The sequence below is a fragment of the Phalacrocorax carbo genome, chromosome 15 (genome assembly GCF_963921805.1).
Source record: "Phalacrocorax carbo chromosome 15, bPhaCar2.1, whole genome shotgun sequence".
NCBI lineage: Eukaryota > Metazoa > Chordata > Aves > Suliformes > Phalacrocoracidae > Phalacrocorax > Phalacrocorax carbo.
Window position 1 is genome coordinate 7,676,670 of NC_087527.1, and position 20,524 is coordinate 7,697,193.

At 40.2% G+C, this 20,524-nt stretch overlaps 1 protein-coding gene across 3 annotated transcripts in view; it reads right to left on the bottom strand.

Moving 5' to 3' along the window:
• The window catches only part of GRK3 (G protein-coupled receptor kinase 3), a 78,288-nt gene that overhangs the window by 23,828 nt on the left and 33,936 nt on the right, over nt 1-20,524 (bottom strand). Inside the window, exons 3-9 of one of the 3 annotated variants that reach the window (XM_064465891.1) lie at nt 16,195-16,268; nt 11,176-11,277; nt 9,968-10,042; nt 8,378-8,439; nt 7,210-7,261; nt 6,480-6,571; nt 3,575-3,674 (exon numbers count right to left, since the gene is read on the bottom strand). In XM_064465891.1, the coding sequence (XP_064321961.1) occupies nt 3,575-3,674; nt 6,480-6,571; nt 7,210-7,261; nt 8,378-8,439; nt 9,968-10,042; nt 11,176-11,277; nt 16,195-16,268 (557 nt within the window). Of the gene's footprint in view, nt 1-3,574; nt 3,675-6,479; nt 6,572-7,209; nt 7,262-8,377; nt 8,440-9,967; nt 10,043-11,175; nt 11,278-13,408; nt 13,576-16,194; nt 16,269-20,524 lie in introns of those variants that run through there. The other 2 variants (XM_064465893.1, XM_064465892.1) reach the window with 2 other exon arrangements.

The window sequence follows — 20,524 nt, forward strand, 5'->3', positions numbered from 1 at the left end:
AAGGAAAACTTTGATTGCGACTCTTCCCTGTAACCTGAGCAGCCAGATTTACAGCATGATGATAGAAATGACAGCAAACAGGTGAAAAATGTGTACATAGTGTAGAGCAGCTGTGTAGCATTTTTAACTAGAGTAGCTCTGTCCTGACAGCTCTCGCTCACAAAGACGTGCAAGTCAATGCCTGAAACACTGAGCTATTATCTGCCATTCCTACAGATGTTCCTCCAAGCAACTATCAAGATTTGGGAATAGATTCCATTTTTTGAGCAAAATCGAGACTCCTACAAATCACAGGACACGTGAAAACAAAGCACCTGTTCTTCTCAGAAAAATATTTGATTATTGATCTCAGCCATTTTATTATTCAGCCTGTCCACTTTTGCTGTACCTTTTATCTGTCATCCCTTGAGGGAATCTTGAATCCAGTATTTAGTCAAATTATCTCAAAAAAAAAAGCTGAGTAAAACAGCTTAACTGCCTAGTTTTTTCAGAACAAGAGAACTAGAAGACACAGCCGAGCAGATCCAGAGCCCTGCAAGGCCCCTGCTCTTGCAACAGACTGCTGGAATGACCACCTCCTACCCACCAGGAAAAGATTTATTAAATAACCACTTCCTCCCACAAACAGCACCTTTCGGCAGTTTGCTTCTATGCAGTCGGTTCGCAGCGATAGTCTCGATGGTCTCAGTGATTTCAACGTCCCAGTTTTTGAGCGTTAGGCGAATATTGGGTATTAGAGAAAATAAATATTTTTTTTTCTTTTAACAGAAAGTAAAATATTTTCCCTACTATGCTATTTTCTAAGAATTTCAAAATCCATTTCCAGCCTCCAAGCTGAACATGGGAGAGGAAGGCAGGGCCTCTATCTTGCAGAAGAGGAAACACAAACCTCAGCAACAGTTTGTCGACGTTACACCAACAGTCAGTGACAAAGCAAACATACCAATGGAGAACCCAAGTAACGCAGAGCCCGCGTTTTGTGTTATGAGGCCAACCCGAGCAGTTCCCTGTGCTCTGTAGAGGTGCCTGTCCTACTGCTGAGCTGCGCTGATTCAAAACGTTGCCATGAAAAGCTACTCTCACAACACGGCCACAGTGAACTCAAATTTGGGAGCTCCCTATTCAAGAAGGAGTTGTGAATGCCAAAATTTTAGATGGATTAACAAAAATGATTACACAAACGTATGTGTAATCTGCACAGCTGTTATTATGTGCTTTACAGAGACATCTGGATTCCCGGTTAAATGACTAATTGTACTACGATGAACTTCCCAGTTCCATTTTGTTCCGGGCAGCACACAAATCCTGTCATTGGGGAAGGCATGAGCCATTCAAACCTAACAGCTTATACTCAGTAATGAAATGAATTCTTTTATTCTATGATTTTCAAACCTACTTAATTCTGCATATTCAAAATGCTCCGTTATCTCTTGCACCGGCAGGTGTACCCAACCTGAATGGGTAGCATTTTGTACAAAACCTCTTTTCAAACTCCCTTTCAAATTTCTGAGAATCTGAAAGAAGTTACACTGTAATGAGCTGATAATCCTTAATGAAAAACCAAATGGTTTGTCTTGCTTTTCTGTTGCTAAATGACTAGCTACGCGCTGTCATACAAGAAAACTGGCTCCACCATTAGCACCCTTGTGAACAATTTTCCTTTTGAATCGCTAGACATGAAAATTCACATTCAGTACCGGAGCAACAGAATCACAAATTAAAGTTAACAGGACAATTATGACTAATTTGCCTAGATTTCTTGTCTAGTCCCCACTACAGAACTTCACCCCACTGGCTCTCAGGACTCCTGACGCTTCTGGACAAGCCACACCTTATCTTTGGTGAAAACCTTTACCTCAATTAAAAAGTCTAACTGATAAATCCCAATTGTTAACTTCACAGATAAAAGAACAAAGAAATACTTTCCAGTCCTTTGTCTATCTTCATGTTCAAGCCCAATGTGAATGCTAAAGGAAACACACTGACTCTTAATTTCAGTGCACGCCTGCCCTTCTCCAGAGAAAGGCTGCGGCAGGGGAGGAGTTTCCAATGAAAGGCACAGGAAGAACTCTCTTGTCCTTCCTTAGCAGCTTTGCAATGAGGAAAAAGTTAAACCTTATGATAACACCTTCATGTTTAGCTTCCCTAATTTCCGGTTTAGGATTTGTCTTACCAGGATATCTCTAAGAGCAGAGGAAAATGGTCTGATGGGTAGCAAGAAAAGTTCGAAAGCTCTTCCAGGCCCAAACTTGCAACCAGCTTTCCCATCAATCTGCACAAAAGAGCACTTCACATCCCTACCGTGAGGGTGCGAAGTACCGAGTGTTGTCTGATTCACAATGTATCCACTTGGCAATAAAAGGGCACTGTTTAGCAATTGTAACTCTGTATTTATATATAAGCCCTGAAAACCCATCTCCATTATTCAAAGCCAAGTTTACAGAAGACAAGAGCCGCCACAGCTGCACCTACAAGCAATGCAGTGCAAAGCGCCAGGCTACCTGCGGGCAGAAGAGAGTCCATCTTGAAGCCCGATCAGACCGATGGGCTCCCTGAACAACAGAAACAGCAAGGATGCTGCACGTGCACTTAAAGGACAAAATGATGCTAAATGCATCACAAGTGAGTTTTTCAAAAGAAATCAGTATTTACTAACCCACCTGGGTAATGCAGAACCAAAACCAGGTTCTGCAAGACACAGTGCAAGATAGCCTCTGCAAGATACAGATCTCGTCTCAGAGTACGGCACAGTACTTGCTCTCTGCCATCTTGTAAGCCAAAGCAGTAATCCTCCTGCACTGCAGATGTTACGCCACTTGCACACCTGCTGTACAAGCCTAGAACAAAATCACACGCAATTCCTTCTCATGCTTTAGCTGGGCTGGGAAAAGGGGATGGTTTTACACCGAGCTGCAAACTGAATGTTAATTTTTACATCACAATAGTCATGAGGAAAATTAACCTTTTTACCAGCATCACACGTAACCATGGTGACACTTGATTTCAAGTTTTATTTAATGAGGCCAGTCGACTCAGAAGGCTCTGGCACTTCAAAGCCTGCTCTGAAGCCGTCTGAGCGCAACATGGCACGGCCGCTGGTGACCTCCTCTTCTCCAGGTAACAAGACACGCCAGTTGGGTTGCTTTTTGTGCACATTAGTGATATTTCTAACTTTAAATAGATTTGTATGCTAGGTGGGAAGATTTATGTGGTACACCTTAATAGGTACTCACCTAAAGTACATAACAAACAAAATGGAAGAATTGATAAGCTGATATCAGAGTCACAGGAAAAGGAAGATGAACAGGTAACTGAAGTTTTTTTCTGAAATAGCATCTTATATTCTACAAAAGTACTACGTAACTATAGCAGAAAAGGTAATTTTTTTACAAGATAGAATAATGTTTTGGAGAAGTTTCAAATATAAACACTTGAAAAATTAATATTTAACAAAAATCAGAAGCCAGGGGTGGGGGGAGAGAGACAGAACTGAATTGATGAATATGTATTATATATAAAAGCTGTTATATTATATGCAAAAAAAAAAAAAGAATAACAAATCAATGATACTTACTCCTGTACTGACAAGAGACAGCATAATTCTTTCATTTAAGGCTAATGTTTCTCCTTGCTTCATCTTGATTCTCTTCTTATCTAAACATTTCATTGCATACCTGAAAATATTAACCGTTCAGAAAAAGCAGCAGAAAAAATTTCCTCCTATACTCAGTACTACTCACTAGCAGTCACGCTAGTATTTACAGTATCCTGTAGGCAAGCTACTTAAAGACTTAAACCTGGTACCAAAAACATCGTTACATGACTAAACAAGAAAATCTCCAAAATCTCACAGAATTAAAGCATTTTCAACAGAGGCCTCCCAACAGAGAGATGTGCTTGAACAAACAATTCCGTGCCCAAACAACCACAGTGATAAAACATATACATCCGTTTTTCAGTATCTACAAGCAAGGATTTGCAGTATGAATTGAATAACAGAGACCCTATTACAGTTCCATTTAATTCTAACAGTTTCAACCCTACCAGGAAAGTAATATCTTGAACACACGCTGAGGTTTGGGTTTTTTTTCCAAGTTTTCTTTCCACTCAAAGAAAGATCAGATATACACAAGAAAGCTTTTTAATCTTCTACCATCTGTACTACACAAATTAATAACATTTTGCTCAAAAAAGAATGTTACCCTAACAACCACCAAACAAGAGCAGCACATAACACAGTCCGTGGATATTTTTTCAAGACATCAGGTGAGCCTACTGTCAGAGACAGCTGAGAAGGACACGTGTGTTCCTCCATACAAGATTTTTAGACGTGGACAGCCATGGATTTTTAGGCCATTCGTTTTAAAATATGCTCAGGAAAACACCATGTTATAGCACTGCATCAATGCTAATCAACTGCCTACTCTGTGACAGCTCTGTACAGAAACAGGGCCTCATATCACCTTCGTTTTGCACTCCCTAAAAAAGCCACGTCATTCCTTGCCATGCATGTGTTGCGAGTGGGGGAAGAGTGAGCGTGAACATACTGGAATTTTAAGCTTCCAAAACAAGGAATACATTCACAGAACGTGCTCTTGCTGAGAAGTCTGTAAACGACGACTATAAATAACATTTCACACACTACCCTTTATTTATGCTTTGACATCACTGATCAAAGTGAACGACTGGGGCCGTTTAAGGCTGATCAAAATCAAGTCTCTCATTCTTATATCGAGTTACGTGCTCAAAAAGCACTGCTATCCCTCCCCCTTTGGACTGCTTTCTGCATTGTACTTCTGGCCCCTATTTAGATGTCCTTGAAGGAGGTGATGTGAAAGAAGCCTCAGGTGTATCTTTGTGGGTTAGTGAAACACCGATGGCATTTACCTTAGAGGGGTGGCTTCCCAAGCTCCTTGCAGGCAGTAAGTGCAGCAGAGGCAGCCATCTAGAGTGGACGGGATCTGGATTAGGGATGGGTAAACAGGTTTGGATTAAGAAAGAACTAAACCAAACCTCTACCCAGAAACTGAACCTAATCTAAAGTTTTGCTTCAAATTTGAAAAAGGTTGGTTTTCCCACATTTCACTTCCCTTTACTCTGTTTATATCTGATAAAAACTGTCCTTTGCTTCCCTTGCTAGTCCCAAGGCTTATCCACCTCCTGCCAGAGCAAAACTCAGACATGAAAATGACTGGGAATCTAAGAACTACCTCTTCAGGATGGACACCTGCTTAGTGTGGCTCAAGCTAAATAAAACCTTTGTTTTTGTACATGGACAAATTAATGGATTGTACATGGACAAAAAACTACCAAAGCAAGAATAAAGACAGTATTGTTAGTAATAGTATTAATATAAATATTTGAGGTCACTACAAAAATACTGAGTGTGATAGCAACGTTTAAGATGTCTTCTAGTTGTTAATAGTTCAAAAGTTTATTATTATCAAGGATGCCAAGCACACACTATTGCCAGTGAAGCCAGCTGTAATCACAGAGACTTGGCACTTCAAACATGCCATGCTTACTTATAAGAGGAATGTGTAAGGACAGTCCCTGGACTAAAATTGTTAGGAGAAAAGCAAGATGGAGGGGGATGGGGAGAGGGCCTGGAGGGGGTGGGTGGGATGTAAATAAATAAATAAATACATAGATAGATAGACAGATATTGAGAACAATTATTTTTTTAATTAATGCCCAGATGTTCAAAACAGGACATAATGGGACAATTATGCCTAGAGATTGAAATCTGTTGATTAGAAGTGTGTGAATAGTAAGACCAGAAAAAGAAAAAAACCACACAGGTTGACCTTGGAGTTCCCGCTGACAGCTCTGTTAAACAGAATTTCAACACTGGAGCTATATTCTTCCAAACGAAAGCAAGGATCACTGCTTTCGCCAGTGAAACATGCTCATCAGGGCAGAAGCTTATGCAGTTACACAAATCTGGAATACCATATCAGAATCTGCCCAGGCACAATCCTACAGATTGAAGGGCACTGAGGTGATACTCCTGTGCCATCCTCCAACCCTATGTCAGCACCAGCTACGTGATGCACTTGGCTGTGAGAAGAGCAACCTTCAGCAGACAAGAGGTAACACCTCACACAATCACCACGGCTTCCACAAGAACATTGCTCTGCACTGTCAGGCTCTGATCCAGGAACTCATTTAAGCACATACTTAATTTTAAACACGTGTGCAGTCTCCATTAAGTTTGACAAGATCATTTAAATTAAGGATGTGCTTAAGGGCTCTGCTAGACTGAAACCCCACTGCATGGCACGTAACAGGATCAAATATCAAACTAAGCTTAAAGATGATCCAGAAATCAGAACCTCTTGGGATAAAATTTAATTGCAAAGAACTATACAGTAATGCAATGCTGCTTTCCAGTGATTTTTCTAAGAAATGACTGGAAGGATTTCCTTTCTAGTTCACAGTTTACTATTACCTCTAAAATAAAGGGTGCGTATACTCACATTTTTCCAGTGTCTGCTTTTCTGCAACCATACACTTCACCAAATCCCCCTCTTCCTATTATTCTATGTACACTAAAATCATTCATGGTCAGCTGTAAATGCAACAAAACAAAACAAAACCAGGCTTCATTTTTCAGTAGTAAATACTTACTATAAAAACATCCAAATAATCTACTAATATGTTGAAGTACTTAACTATTGTAATTCATATAGCATTTACTGTCTCACAAAAAGGAGCCCCTTACTGTTTATATTTCAACGTACTTGCAAGCACTGCTGTCTGAAACCGAAACAAAGCAAATGAGACTGTTGTCGCCAAAGGCTGACAGTCTCATTCATAATGCAGTCTGCAGAAGCGGAGGGCTGTTTTTACAGACAAAGTTGTAAGAGAGCAGTGCAGAGGGACAAAAGCAGAGGGGCAAAGTGTGCCGGGGACGTCAGACCATAGTGGGAAAAAGGAGACAGACGGTGTCTGGGGGTGCTAAAGAGCAGCAATTCTGGCAGTTCAGTTTCTTTCAGCCATTATAAAAATCAAAAAGCTGTTAACTTGAGGCAGGCAGAAGGGATGTCCAGAAAGGAGTCGTTAGGAATGTATGTCTAAGAATAGAAGAGCAGATCAGTAACATTCACCGTACTCCTTACTGAGGCCTTTTCAGAAGCAGTACTCAAACCTGAAATTTTCTTTCCTGTATCAGTCTTTGACAAGATAAATATACTTGTGAGTACTTACATGAATATTTAGTTCTACGTTTTTCCACTGACAAAATCTAGTAAACTTGTCGCTGTAGTAAAAAAAGTTAAAAAGATGTCTGAGACTACTGTGTAAAGTATTATAGAAAATGTCAAGACTCTTATTTAAAAGAAAGTTTTGCGCTAGGGCGGGTTGTGATATTTAGTAAATTATAAACTTCCTTTCCAACAACTGTAATCTTACCCCCACCAAGAAAAACAATCACTAGGCAGTGCACACTGAAATTTTACATCCTTATAAGAGAAAGCGATCAGATCACTTTACCCCTGTAACTGTACGTGCTCACTATGTCCTCATATCTCTCTCTCAGACGGTTTTTGATTTTTAAAAACAAATAACTAAGTTTGGAACTAACAAACATTTAAATTACCTTTAGAGAAAGATAATGATAAGAAAACAGAGGCAGCTCGATTTATGTTAATGAACCTCCGTACACCCCAAGGAACTTTCTAAACTCTAAAAAGAGTTTATCTTAGAATAGGAAAAACATCAAAAATACCACAAGCTGTTGCAAAAAAAAAAAAAATAGTTTCTCATTTCAACATAAATAATTATTTATTTTCATAGGAAGAAATAATAGTTCTGTGGAGACATTTTTACAATTATTTGACTGCAGAATACCACCATACCCTTTCATACAGTGTATTTGGCTGTCATTGGATGAGAGCCGTACTTTACAGACCCTGCACACAAGAGCAGTTCCATTAAGACTAAAAGGGCTGCTCAGCTGAACTAGGCCTATGCCTTGTAACCTTTACTAGACCTTTTCTGCTTAATTGCAAGGTGTCCAGAGAGAAATCAGAATGCCCGGGTCTTTCGGTCACACACAAGAGATGGTTACTGATGAGAACATCCCACAAGAACACCGCTCTGCATTTTTAAACTTTTAAGATCAAACTGCAATGTATTATTACTGCTACACAGAGCAACAGCCAAATCTACCACCTTTACAATTTTTCCACACATACACCTTGACATTAATCATGATATACAACAAAGCTGGTCATTTGCAGAAGCTTGCTGATAATACACTATTAATTAAATGAAGTTTATGAAATGTTTTTAGCCTTATTTTATAGTAATACTTAAGTGACCCGGCTTCCTGATATATTAGGTAGAAAATCTGGGTAACATGTTGTGTTCATACCTTTCCATAAATTTTTGAAATATTTTTCCTCGAAGACTATCACAAATTTCTTCTATATATGGCTAAAAAGGGTTAAGAAACACAGTTAGTATTTAAGCATATATTAACTGATTATGCAATACTACCCATTACATATAACTGACATTGGCCCTATAAAACTATGGCATTTACTGTGTTTTCCTTGAAGAAAGTTCAGTGAAGCATTTAAGCTTCATCTAGCTTTTGGAATTTGAGCAGGTGCCCTCAAGTCAATCATAAAATATTTTCACGAGCTAGAAAACCTTAAATGTTTGCCGGGGGGGGGGGCTGTATGAAGCCTGTGTAAAGCACCTGTCCGTGGACAACAAGTTTGGCAAAACAATCACAGGACAGTTATTTTCTCAAATATATTTAAACACAATACAGGGTCGCTCCTGTGGAGTGTGACTTCCCAGAGCTGCTGCTGCGCTTCGTCTTTTCGGTGCTTCTCTCCTCTCTGTCCTTACCAAGAAACCAGCACCTCCAATTCACAAGTGACTTTTTCTAGAGAAATACTTTCTCTTGATGTGTGGTGGCACGCAGCGATCTCAAATCCCAACCCAATTAGCAGTGAGATATAACTCAAGCAATGTAGTCATCAATTTGTCAGTTCACCTAATTGCAACATTAAAAACAGTTCACTGAGCAGTAAGAAAAATCAGGCAGGGGCAATCTTCACATTTTTACAATGTATAAAAATACGTAAGATTTACATCAAAGACGTTTAAGCTTATAAACACTCTCGTGATTGATGAAGTTCATTATGTGCAAAAACACACTGGTTTAATGCACCTAGCTATAAAAGTTAGCATAATTCTAAATTTCTTGTCTCGTATCAATGTGCATTACAGCTATAACAATACAAGAAATATTTCGCTTCTCATTTCTTTGTTTTCTAAAGTAAGTAAAAACATAAAAGATGTACAATTTTGCCAGGATACCACTTATATTTATATTCAAATGGGGGATATGCAAATCCCATAGTTTCTGTTAACAATTCAGAATTTTCAAAGGTTTAAAAAAAGCACCACTCTCTGAATGGTGCAGAAACTCCTGTTTAGAAAGGTAATTTTGTTTGGCTTTTGTCTTGTGGAGAGACAGAAAAACACGTGAAATGGTACAAATGCTTAACTCCTCATCATCATCAACTAGGAATTAGTATAGCTTAAAATTTAAGAAAAAGGAGAAATGTTTTCAAAGATTTCACATTACTGAAACACTAAGGTAATTTCTCCACTAGGCAGTTTGGTTTATCCTGACAGGACGTGTATCTTCCCGATGTACAGTGCTTTACTCTAAATCATTTAATGGCTTAAAATTACATAAATTTAAAAACTATTCTGTTCATATAACAAGGTATAGCCTGCTTTCATAAATGTGCTTAAAAATATTTTAGATAAGAATAATTACTTGTAATTTTCATTTCACTTAGAAAAGCATTCTAATATCACTATTACAGTGAAGAATATTTGCCAGTACCATTTTGTTCTGTCTCCTTCAATAATATGTACAAAGTCACTTACTGTCAAATAAGTTAAGAAAACTTGAACATTCAGACTGTCTTAACCTCACCTGAAAAAGGCTGGCTGGCACTTGTTTCTTGGCTAAATGTGTTTGTACATGATCTACAGCTTGTTTTGAGAAAGGCTTTTGAAAAAGAAAAAGAGACATTTCAAACAGTTGGAAACGTAAGAAGTTTCATTTAAGGTCTACAGCACTGCTGTTCTTTGAACCATATAAAAAATACACATACTTCAGAATGAATGCAATATAGCTTCCTCCAAGCATATTACTGTGAAACATGAGGAATGATACACTAACACAGTTATTCTAAAGCGGGAAGGCAGGAGAGGGGAAGATGAGGAGGAGAAAGGTGAAGATAAAAGGGCTAGATGATACCCCTTTAACAAATTAATGAAAAATCCCATATGCAGGGACAGCTCCAGGTACGGCAGCTGACATGGACTTTTTACCGCTATCAAGCCAATACACATGCTTAACAAAAAATTGCTTAAACCCTCACACACTGCACATTTTTCTTTAAAATAAGAGCAAATGAAACTGTTAACTACAGATCAATGGGCCACAACTTCAGCTGAAGGAAATGTGTGTTTTCAGTGACTTCAACAAAGCTGCAGCTGTCACAGCACAGCCCCACACCTTTAACTTACCGTACTGCAGCTAAAAAGTGTATTTTCTCTAGTATGAAAGACTGCTTTATGACCAGACAAATAGTAATAATAATATAAAAATCTTTGTGTAATCAGTTTTAGACAAAATCTCAAACTTTACTCTGAGCTTTCAGAGATACCAAAGTTCAGCTGTCCCACAGAACCCTTGGCAGTTCACATTTCTTCGAGTTTTCGGGGCCAGGGTTGTTGCTGGTTTGGAGGGGTATGGTTAACATATGTATATGTGTGCATATAAATATACACACAAAAACTGCACTCATCATATTTTAAAATAGAGATTTTGTTTAAAGAAACATGAAACAGACAAATCTCCGAATATTTCATTTGCATACCACAAGTTTGATAAAAATTGGCACACACCACCAATCATTATTACTGGGGGGGAAGGAAAGGCACGCTGAATTCAGCCAAACCCAGTCCCACAGGCCTCTAACGGAAATCCACAGCACTACAAGTATTTGTAGTAACAATTCCTTCAGCAATAGTCTTAATTGTTCTCTGAATGAAATAGCAGCTATTTTGAATTATCACTGCTGTCAAGTTGCTGAAGTAAGGCAAAGAGCAGTATGAAATTTGGATGATACACACATGTGAACAAGACAGGAGCTCCTTCATTATGTACATGTCATAAATCTGCCGACTTCGGCTCAGACGCTCATCCTCAGAATCCAGTTTCTCGTATTCTTTTATCTGCAATACAATAGAGAAGGATCCATTAGATGAGCAAAATTCTGATGCTTTTCACTCATTTAGTAAAAGCAAGACTTTGGCTGAATTTTTATTTTACTTTAGTATTTTCTTAATTAAGGCAAAGAAAAACCACTCACAGTACCGTAGTTACAGTTGAACTTAGATTTCCCTCCTATCTTCGAATTTTTATGCAAGGAAACTGATTTGTTTTCAATTGCTACAAAGCTTTGTTTTCTAAAATTTGACAAGGACTGAGCTGAAGCAGCATATTTTCCATCTACCATTTGCCAGAGCATGAATCTGTACAGGGGAAGTCAGGAGCTAACTACGTGAGAGGACCGGACCGTGCGAGGGCAGTGAGACGAGCAAACATGCCCAGCAACATTTCTGAAGATCTTCTTCCCCTCTGCTCAGCTCACAGACAGAGAGCACTGACCTCGCTCCTCTGACACTTGAGAGCGTTGACCCCTTTCTCAGATTATTTCACTCGTTGCTCTGGACTATCCCCAGTACACCAAAACGTGCCCTTTTCCAAGCTCCCCAGGCTAGCAGAAGAGGCAGCACAACCATCGCCTAGTGACAGCCCTCAGCTGCCAGCGCAGTGCCCGATCATGCTGCTCAAGGGCCATTACACAACGCTAAGTACAGATGTCCAAGCAAGAATCTAAAGCACATTTCAAAATGTTCACGTAGTCCCGCTATGTGTTGAATTTGAATCCTAAAGGTGGCTAGAAAGACAGTTTCACAAAATATATCAAGTTCCTTCAGGTGTGATATCGGAGGTCAGTGCGTTCCAGGTGAAGCAACAGCAATCCCACCTGATTCATTTACACAACAAAACCAGAAAATCAGTTCCAGAAAAAAGCCCTCACCAAGTCCAAGGGTCCTTTGGAGCATATTCAGAGAACAAATTCTTCCAGGACTGACAGAAGGTAAAAAACATACCAGATCTTTAGGGAAAAGTCTTAGCTCTGACTCGCTGGGCCTTCCCCAGCATCGGCCTGTGAGGTCCCAGGATCCAAAGGAACGTATGTGTGCAGACTTGCTCTGGATCCCTACACCAACTCAAGAAAACCAAAGCAGAATAAGACCCAGCTGAATTTCACTCAGTGCCTGTTAAAGAAGGAACAGGCCATATCAGAGCTGTCTGTACTTTCAGCCTACAGAATAAACCCTGCACAAATGACGTACCAGAGCATCTCCTCCTGCGGCAGGCAGAACATACTGGCTGGGCCTTCAGGGACAAAAAGCACGGCTCTGCTGTTCCTGCCAGCCACACTTTAATAGCAAAAGCAGCACCAGGGTTAACAGAAAGCACATTGTTGAGGATTTTTAAAAATAAGGGTTTTAAAAACACGAGTTTTGCCTCTATTTCTCTTTTTTTTCCCCCTTCATTCAGAGGCTGCTCCTTTTACAGCATGAGCTGTACCTGACAGCTCTTGAACAGGTCTATGTCTCCACATGACGAAGCCAGACCAGTTTACCTTTGAAGGTGGAACACCGTAATTAAACTCGGTATTTTTCTAGCTGTAGTCCTCTTGTTTGCTGACTATGATAAGGCAACAGTTCCACCACGATTTGCCATCTGTGACTATTTCCTCCTTGATACCAATTTATAATTAAAATTATTCAAAACATCTTTGCCAGAGAAACATTTTTTAATTAATGCAGTGCCTCAAATTAATTAGAAGTACAGGAGAAAGCCTGATGCATATCATATTGTCTTAACTGAATGCAACCTCCTGCCCTTCAGTATTTATTTTTTTTAAACCACCTAACTCGGCACCCAAAGCAGAGGGGTCTCTTGGAACAGCCACCCCCAGCCACGCTGGCATGAGGTCAGCATCTCTCCCACCTGCCCTTACAGTGGGCTTTTTAACCATTCAAAGCTTGTTTGTTTTGTAAAGGTTTGAAGAAAAGGACAGCAGGTGCCAAAAGTCCCCGTCTGTGATATACTGCTGGGCAGCTCAGCCTGCTCCCCCCAGGCGGGACCCTCCTGAACACGCTGCCCGACGACTCTTGCCACACAGGTGATGCGACAAGACACCTCTACCGTGATCACACTTAACACACATGCTTGACATATTCACAAGCTAATTCTACCTGTTTATTAAATAAAACATTACCATACCTTGCCAAAAAGCCACAGCCATAGGCAGAGCTAGGAGCGTCACCATTTACACGCGTAACCTGCCTTTGCTAGCAGCAGCTTCCTCAGTGTTGCTCCTGACCCAGAGATAAGGTACTGTGTCATCATCTATTCAATGCTTCCCTGGCAAACTTCGGCTCACCTCAAGAAAAGTGTCTGACAAAGTACCTTTTCAAAAATTGAAACCAGAATGCATTAGTTTTCAAGCACTTTTTTTTTTTTCTTTTGAAACCGATCTGGATGAATCACTCATCCAGTTAAATGCTTGATCGTGACTTAAGCTGCAGTAATATGAAATCCCAGGAGTACGGAGCCCTTCTACATCAAGCGATTTCTAATGTAGCAATGTGCTCAAATTATTCTACATGTACTAAGTGCAGTAAGTAAATCAAATACATATATAAAAAAAGAAAAGCTTCTGAATCTGGTACGTGACAGAAGAAAACGTAATGAACCTCTCTTTAAATATCTTTAATGGGATTTTTCAAAAAGTACATGACAAAGCATTTAAATTCGTTTTAGGCAACGCTTTGCTAATAACCTAAAAATACAATTTCAAATTGTTTCAGAGATAAAGAGGTAACTAAAAATATCTTGCTAAACAATCTGTTACAACATGCCTTTTTGATTACTTATGACAGTGATATCTTCAGTATATAAAAAGATGAAAACGATAGAAAAAGATTCTTCTTTATTGAGGGAGAGGATCTAATTTGAGTGGGGGAACTGTATATTGCTAAGGATTTATCTCCAAACCGATAACCAGCTTAGCCTATTTTGTGCTGTTATCCCACTAGCAAGAAAATTTCTAAATCATCAGCTTAAGGGTAATCCAGACAAAAGGTTATCTCAGGCAGCATTTCTAATTAATACTGAGCAATACAGGCTGCCTTTTAAAAGCACGTGTGCATGCTTTAACTGAAACCAGCCCCTATGATAGGATTAACTACAGTTTTATATTTAGCGTCTCACAAATATAACATGGAATGAATGGAGCGATAAGACTCATCAAGTTTCCTGAGCGGTCCTTGCAGAAGCGCTGACGGAGCCCTTTCAGCAAAGGAGGGCTGTGGAAGGACGCGACATGCTCCAGCTACACTCTCCTGAAATATTCATCCTTCTGGATGCATGCCTGCCTTGGGCAAGGTGTCTATTAATTTCTTTGTTGATTATCTCGTGACAATGGAGTACAACTGACCTTATTGATCTGAAGCCACCCCTCCTATCGCTCTCTGGAGGATCCTCTTACCCATCTGCAGCATTTGACAGGGCTTTTCTGCAACCCTGTCACAGTGACTCCCAAGAAATCTCAGAAGCTAGCACTGGCCTCAGCTGTCCTTACATCCCTCAGGCAATGCCATGCACAGCTGCACTCTGTTCTCTTTTCTACAGGTAAAAGGATGTTAGAGAAAGGCATGAAGCATTTAAGAGTGCAGCCCAAACTTCAGCTGCACCTCCTTTTCTACAAGCCCAGGCAGCTGCCCAAAATCCACTGCAGACACCAGGGCATCACTCTCCATCTGGGTGGTGGGTGCTACAGAGAAAGAGGTGCCTGGGACTGAAGGCGCAGTGTTTGGGCATCTCATTGAAGCATGGAGGACATGGGGACAGCTTCAGGGAGCAAAGCGAGGGATGCAGAGGACCCCTGGATGACACAGAGCCGAGCCAGAAGCGGACTGTGATTCCCACAGCACCAGCTGCCAGCCACGCCAGGGACAAACCTGCACACCGCATCAGGAACCACGCTCAAGTTTCTGCTTTGGCTCTGTGGGACAGTGTAAGAATCTTCACTATGTGCAACAGATAAGAATCCATGTCCCATGTCAGCTATAATAATAAAAAGCACTGGGTTTGCTTTCAGGTCTTTTAGAAAGAAGGAATCCAGTGAGAGCTGGGCTGGCAAATGTTACTTAAATTTCATCTGTGTTTTGTAGCTGATCTAAGATTTATCATCCCCTTTGCAAGTGATGATCAAAAGCTCATCCCATTTCTCAGGAACATACCTGGCTTAACTTAATGTTTCAAAAATATTCCACACACAGAGACTGAGATGAACTTAATTTCAACTCATTTCTTATTAATATTTCAAATGAGCCACAGTCAAAGAGCGCACCTTATGATACAAAACATTAATAAACCTAAAGATATTTTAATCTCTTTTAGTATTCTTCCCCTTTCCATCATTCTCTCAGTATTTTCCAAGTTAACTTTTGACACGTTAATGTGGTGAATGAACAGGTAACTTTCTTCCATTGTTTTCTTTTCAACGTAATGAAACATACTTAAGTCTTGAAGGACAAAAACCATAACAGTAGCTTTTAAAATTATTTGTTAGCTTACGTTTAATAAAAAGGCACCGTTAGAAGTTGAGCTAAGTAGATTTTTCCTGCAAATACTCCATTTTTTAAATCTGAAGTATTTGCCCAGTAAGAGGGTAAAAAAAATAACCTACGCTACTCTCATAACATACACTGTAAGAGTACTGTACCAGATTACTAACTTGATTAAATAGTTACACTGCGATTTTTAAGTCTCTTGAACTTGTTTAAAATGACAGTTTTGTCCCTTTGAAATGCAATCGTTACTCTATAAGATATTGTCTGTTATGAATCAACCATGCCACTATGAAGTTGACATGACTCAGAACATGCACCCTTGCATGCCTCTCCTTCCCTCTTAGCAACAACCCCTGCCCGAGGACAAGATGAACAGCCCTCCTCAGCCTCACTCTCCTGCACGGTCCCAAAACTGCATCAGCGGCCACTTACCTCTTCATAAAACTTCAGTTGAGGGACAGCTTCATCAATCTCATTCATACAATAGTCTTTAAAAAGCAAAAATCCTGGAAAGTAAAAAAAAAAAAGATAAGAAAAAAAAAAAGTATCTTTACTACGATAATTTGTAAAAAGGGATACAAAACCACTTGGGTAGCGTCAGGGATTGCACATACCTGTGCAAGTACCCCTAATTGCCACGGCTTAGCAATACTGATTACCAAGCAGCTCTACAGCATTCTGAACAGAAAAGGATCATAAACCTCACTCACCTCCTGTAGGTATATCAAGCATATTCCAATTTCTACCTGCTGAGAATTTTATGAGATGTTTACATAATGTACCGAAACATCCCATTCCTCTTCACGGATCAGGTTTTGGTTTTTTTTTTTTCCAGAGTGAAAACTAGATACTATTCACATGTTTTTGGTTTTCTGAAATAGATTTACCTACTTTTTATTGATAAAACCAACCTCTCCTGCATTCCAATTTTAGAATTACTGGTTAATGTCACGTCTAATAGATTTTATATCACAATAAACTACATCAGGATCTTTATGGTTCCTTTGCAAGTAATTTAAAGCATGATCTCTGCAGCTTGCTGATGAGTATTTTCCATTATCGGCATCTTAATGCACCATTACACGCTTCATCTCATGGAAGTACTGTCTTCACATTCACCTGAGCTGGTACCTTTTTTACTTTTACCCTTTTACTTTACATGGGTGTCTGTTGTCACAGCTAGCTGCCTGGGTTATCTGCAAGCCCCTCAGAGCTGTAAACAAACGTGCTTTCAGGTCACTGCAGCAGGCAATACCTTTCCTTATTTAGAATTACTGTGTACAAACTGGAAATCACACCCAACTTTTGGAGGTAAGACCACAAAAGTGTAAACTAAAATAACAACGTGAGCAAGAGAAGGCAGAGCAGCTAACTTGAGGGCTGGCGCTGGCTGGGAACCGCTCCATCCCACTCCCCTGCTCGACTCCTCTCCCAACAGGGCAGCACATCAAGATATAAACCACCTCTTTTCAACGTTAAAAAAAAAAATATAAACACACATACACAAAAGACCTATTTCTTTAATGAAAATGTATTTGTAATTTGAACTTACAGCAAAATTACATTAGCAAAACAAGGGAGCACATCACTGAATGCTCAGCTAAGAAATAATACAACTGCCTACAACATCTCGTGTTTTCAAGAGTATACAGTCTTTAAAAAAAAAACAAACGCAAAACCCACTTCATGTGCACATAGTAATTTCACTGCAGTGTGTACAGGAGAGCATTTAACTGTCAGTTATGAACATCATGTCCTTTCAACTCACTATCATCTAATTTTATCAAAGACCCAAATAAGAAAAAAAACCACCAACTACTCAGAAGCAAAACCATTAGGCTCAGCAGACAAAGCAAAGCTCATCAGGCAAACAAAAGCTTTAATTTATGTATCATGAAAAGATTTATCAGCTTCTTGGTAGCCCCTCTAGCTACACCTGGATCCCAAGTTAAATTTCCTATTGGAAGACCTTGTTTTCCTGGGGTTTCCTGGATGTATTTGGTCACAATCAGAATACCAGAAAAGGGATTATGACCAGATGACTCCTATACATCGCTTGACTCATTTATCTGATTAGGATATTTCGAAGATAATACAAACTGGGTTTTGTCCTCTAAATAAAGACAGAGATCTAATTAAGAAATTCTCTTATGAGATTCTCCAAACTTTCTAATTATTCTCAACAAAAAGAATCATTCTAGAAATATTTTATAAACAAATGTGCTTTTTTGAACACAAACCAGCCAACCAACCCCATGTTTTCTCTTCCTTAAAAGCAATTTATAATTAGAGTGCTTTTTTACTTTCCTTTTTTTTTTTTTTTTTTTTAAGGGCTCATCTTTGTTCCTATTTTACTGGAAATACTCTTGGTAAGTTGTCTTCCCTCATTGCAGAGGAGACAGGAGAGAAGCACCAGAGCAGCCCCAGCAATCCCCATGCCTCACACGAGGGATGGAGCTCCCGGCCAGGCACACAAGAGCCACCCGTGGAACCAAGAGTCACCCTGTCGCGGCAGGGCACACGAGCGCTCTCCCCGCGCAGGCACCCCGAGCAAGGCCCAAACCGTCCGCACCGCTGCCAACACCACCCGAATCCGCCCATCTCCAGAGACGGACAAACCGCGCCTCTGGAGAGCGCGCCTCTTCCCGCGCTCCCCTGCCCCAGCAGCAAGCGTGGCGCGAACCCGTTTTTGAGAACAAAACCTGCCGCTTATGGAACCGAACCTAATTTATTATTTTACACGTGATCGGAACAGCAGCAGCACCGAGCAAAATAACGCTGAATTGACTGAACTTTTATTTGGACAATGAACCAAAGAAGACTACAGTCGTGTAATTAAGAGTCTAAAGAGTGGCACAAACAGCAATGAATGCAGTGAAAGAAGAATCCCTGGCGTGGTCCCAGCTACTGGCTGTTTACCAAAATAACCCGCAAACAAAAAAAAACAAACCACAAAGACAACTGTGGGAGGAGTGCGAAAATATACCAACACAAATTGTCAACAATGCCATGCCAAACATTTCAGCCCTGTTTAATATTTTCCAAACTTTTTAATTTAATTATCGCAGAGAAAGAAAAGGCTCACAAGAGCAGAGAACAAGGAACAATAGCAGGCTTATGCTGCCTGCACTATACAGCCCGCTTCTCTCCAAGTCTCTTTTTTTAAACTGCATTGCTACGCAAAAAACTAGAGACATCCAAAACAAGTTAGAAACTTTTATAGATGGTTAATATAGTCATAAGTTACAGCCATATGAATCAATACTGAGAAAATGCTGTTAGTCAGGTTCCAGTGGAGATAAGCAGAATTATTACAGCAGCATTTTAAAGCATGTGATTAAAAAAAAATATGTAAAAATACTCTAGTAAAATAAATTATACCATGAAACACCTCTTCTCCATGAAGTTACCAACCTTGTAACTATTCCCTAGTAGGACACCAAACTATCTGCGAGCCTACCGCAGACAAAACTGTACGGTGGCTCTCCCAGCACCCCTGAGAGCAGCAGGGCGGTGGGAGATGGGGCGGCCCCTCGGCCGCGGCGGCTGGGCACCGGGCACAGGGGCCGATCCCGCTCCTCGCCCACGGCACAGCCGTGTTTGGTACAGCAGGAGGTCACACAGAAATTCTCTCGTAGACAGAAAAATAGTTAAGAACTTTTTTTCATTGTCATTTTTACAAATTGCAAGAGGGGAAAAAAGCCGCTTGTAAAGGTCAGTAGCATCCAAGAAGAATATTATTCTAACACTTGGGGAGTGTTTAACACATAAATTAGAGCATCAGCTTTCATCAACTATTCACCATTGTCTTTTCAGAAAAAAAAAACCAAACAAAACAAACATTCCATGTTAAGAAACACTGTGATACCAGTTAAGTTGAAATAAAAATAGATATTTCAAGTTTCTTTTGAAGAACCTATGGACTGGGAGCATTTACGTACTCGCATTATGATCCATTGTATATATACATGCAGCTTATATAGTCATCAAAAAAACAGAATTTCATAGACCAACTTCCCTTGACAAAAAGGTTTCTGATATTATTTTTTAACAGATATGCTCTAACCAAACCGTAAGAAGATTATGTACTATCAGCTTGCCAAGCACCAGTTTAGAAAGCGAGACGCATGCACTGCTCTGCAATTAAGTACCAGTATTTCATCCTACAAGTTGTCCATGGGGCTGTTAGTACAGAACCATACCCTACAACCGGAACCTCTGTATTCTGAATACCTCCAAGAACACATTTCTAACAACTAAGCGATGGTGCCTGTGCCGGTCACTGAAATGCTGTCTGGTGGCTTCAGCACTGGAAAAATACTTTAGCACTGAAAGCGGACAGCCAGCTGCAGAATTCATTACTGCTTCTGCGGTGGCAATGAACACAGCAATTGCTCGGCCCGCGCGGGAGCTGTGCCAGCAGCCGCCGGCGAAGGGGTCCAGATGCGGCGGCAGCCCTCTCCCTGCGCTGAGGAAATGAACTTCCTCCCGACTGCGATATTCTACACGTGATTGACGAGAATCAGATTCTTTCAGAGTTTTTAAAGTACACCCTAATGCTTGGCTTGCATTAGGCAACCCTGAGTGCTGCTCTTAAAATTATTAGCAACGCAGACATCAGAGAAAGTTTGTGGGTGTCCAGCACAATTTTTTTCTTCAGTAGGTTGTGTATGAGGAAGCGTAAGCCGAGTAACGGAGTTCTTTTTAATTGGGAATCTCATAAGATTTTTTCATTTGCCTCTAGAAAACGGGGGGGGGGGGG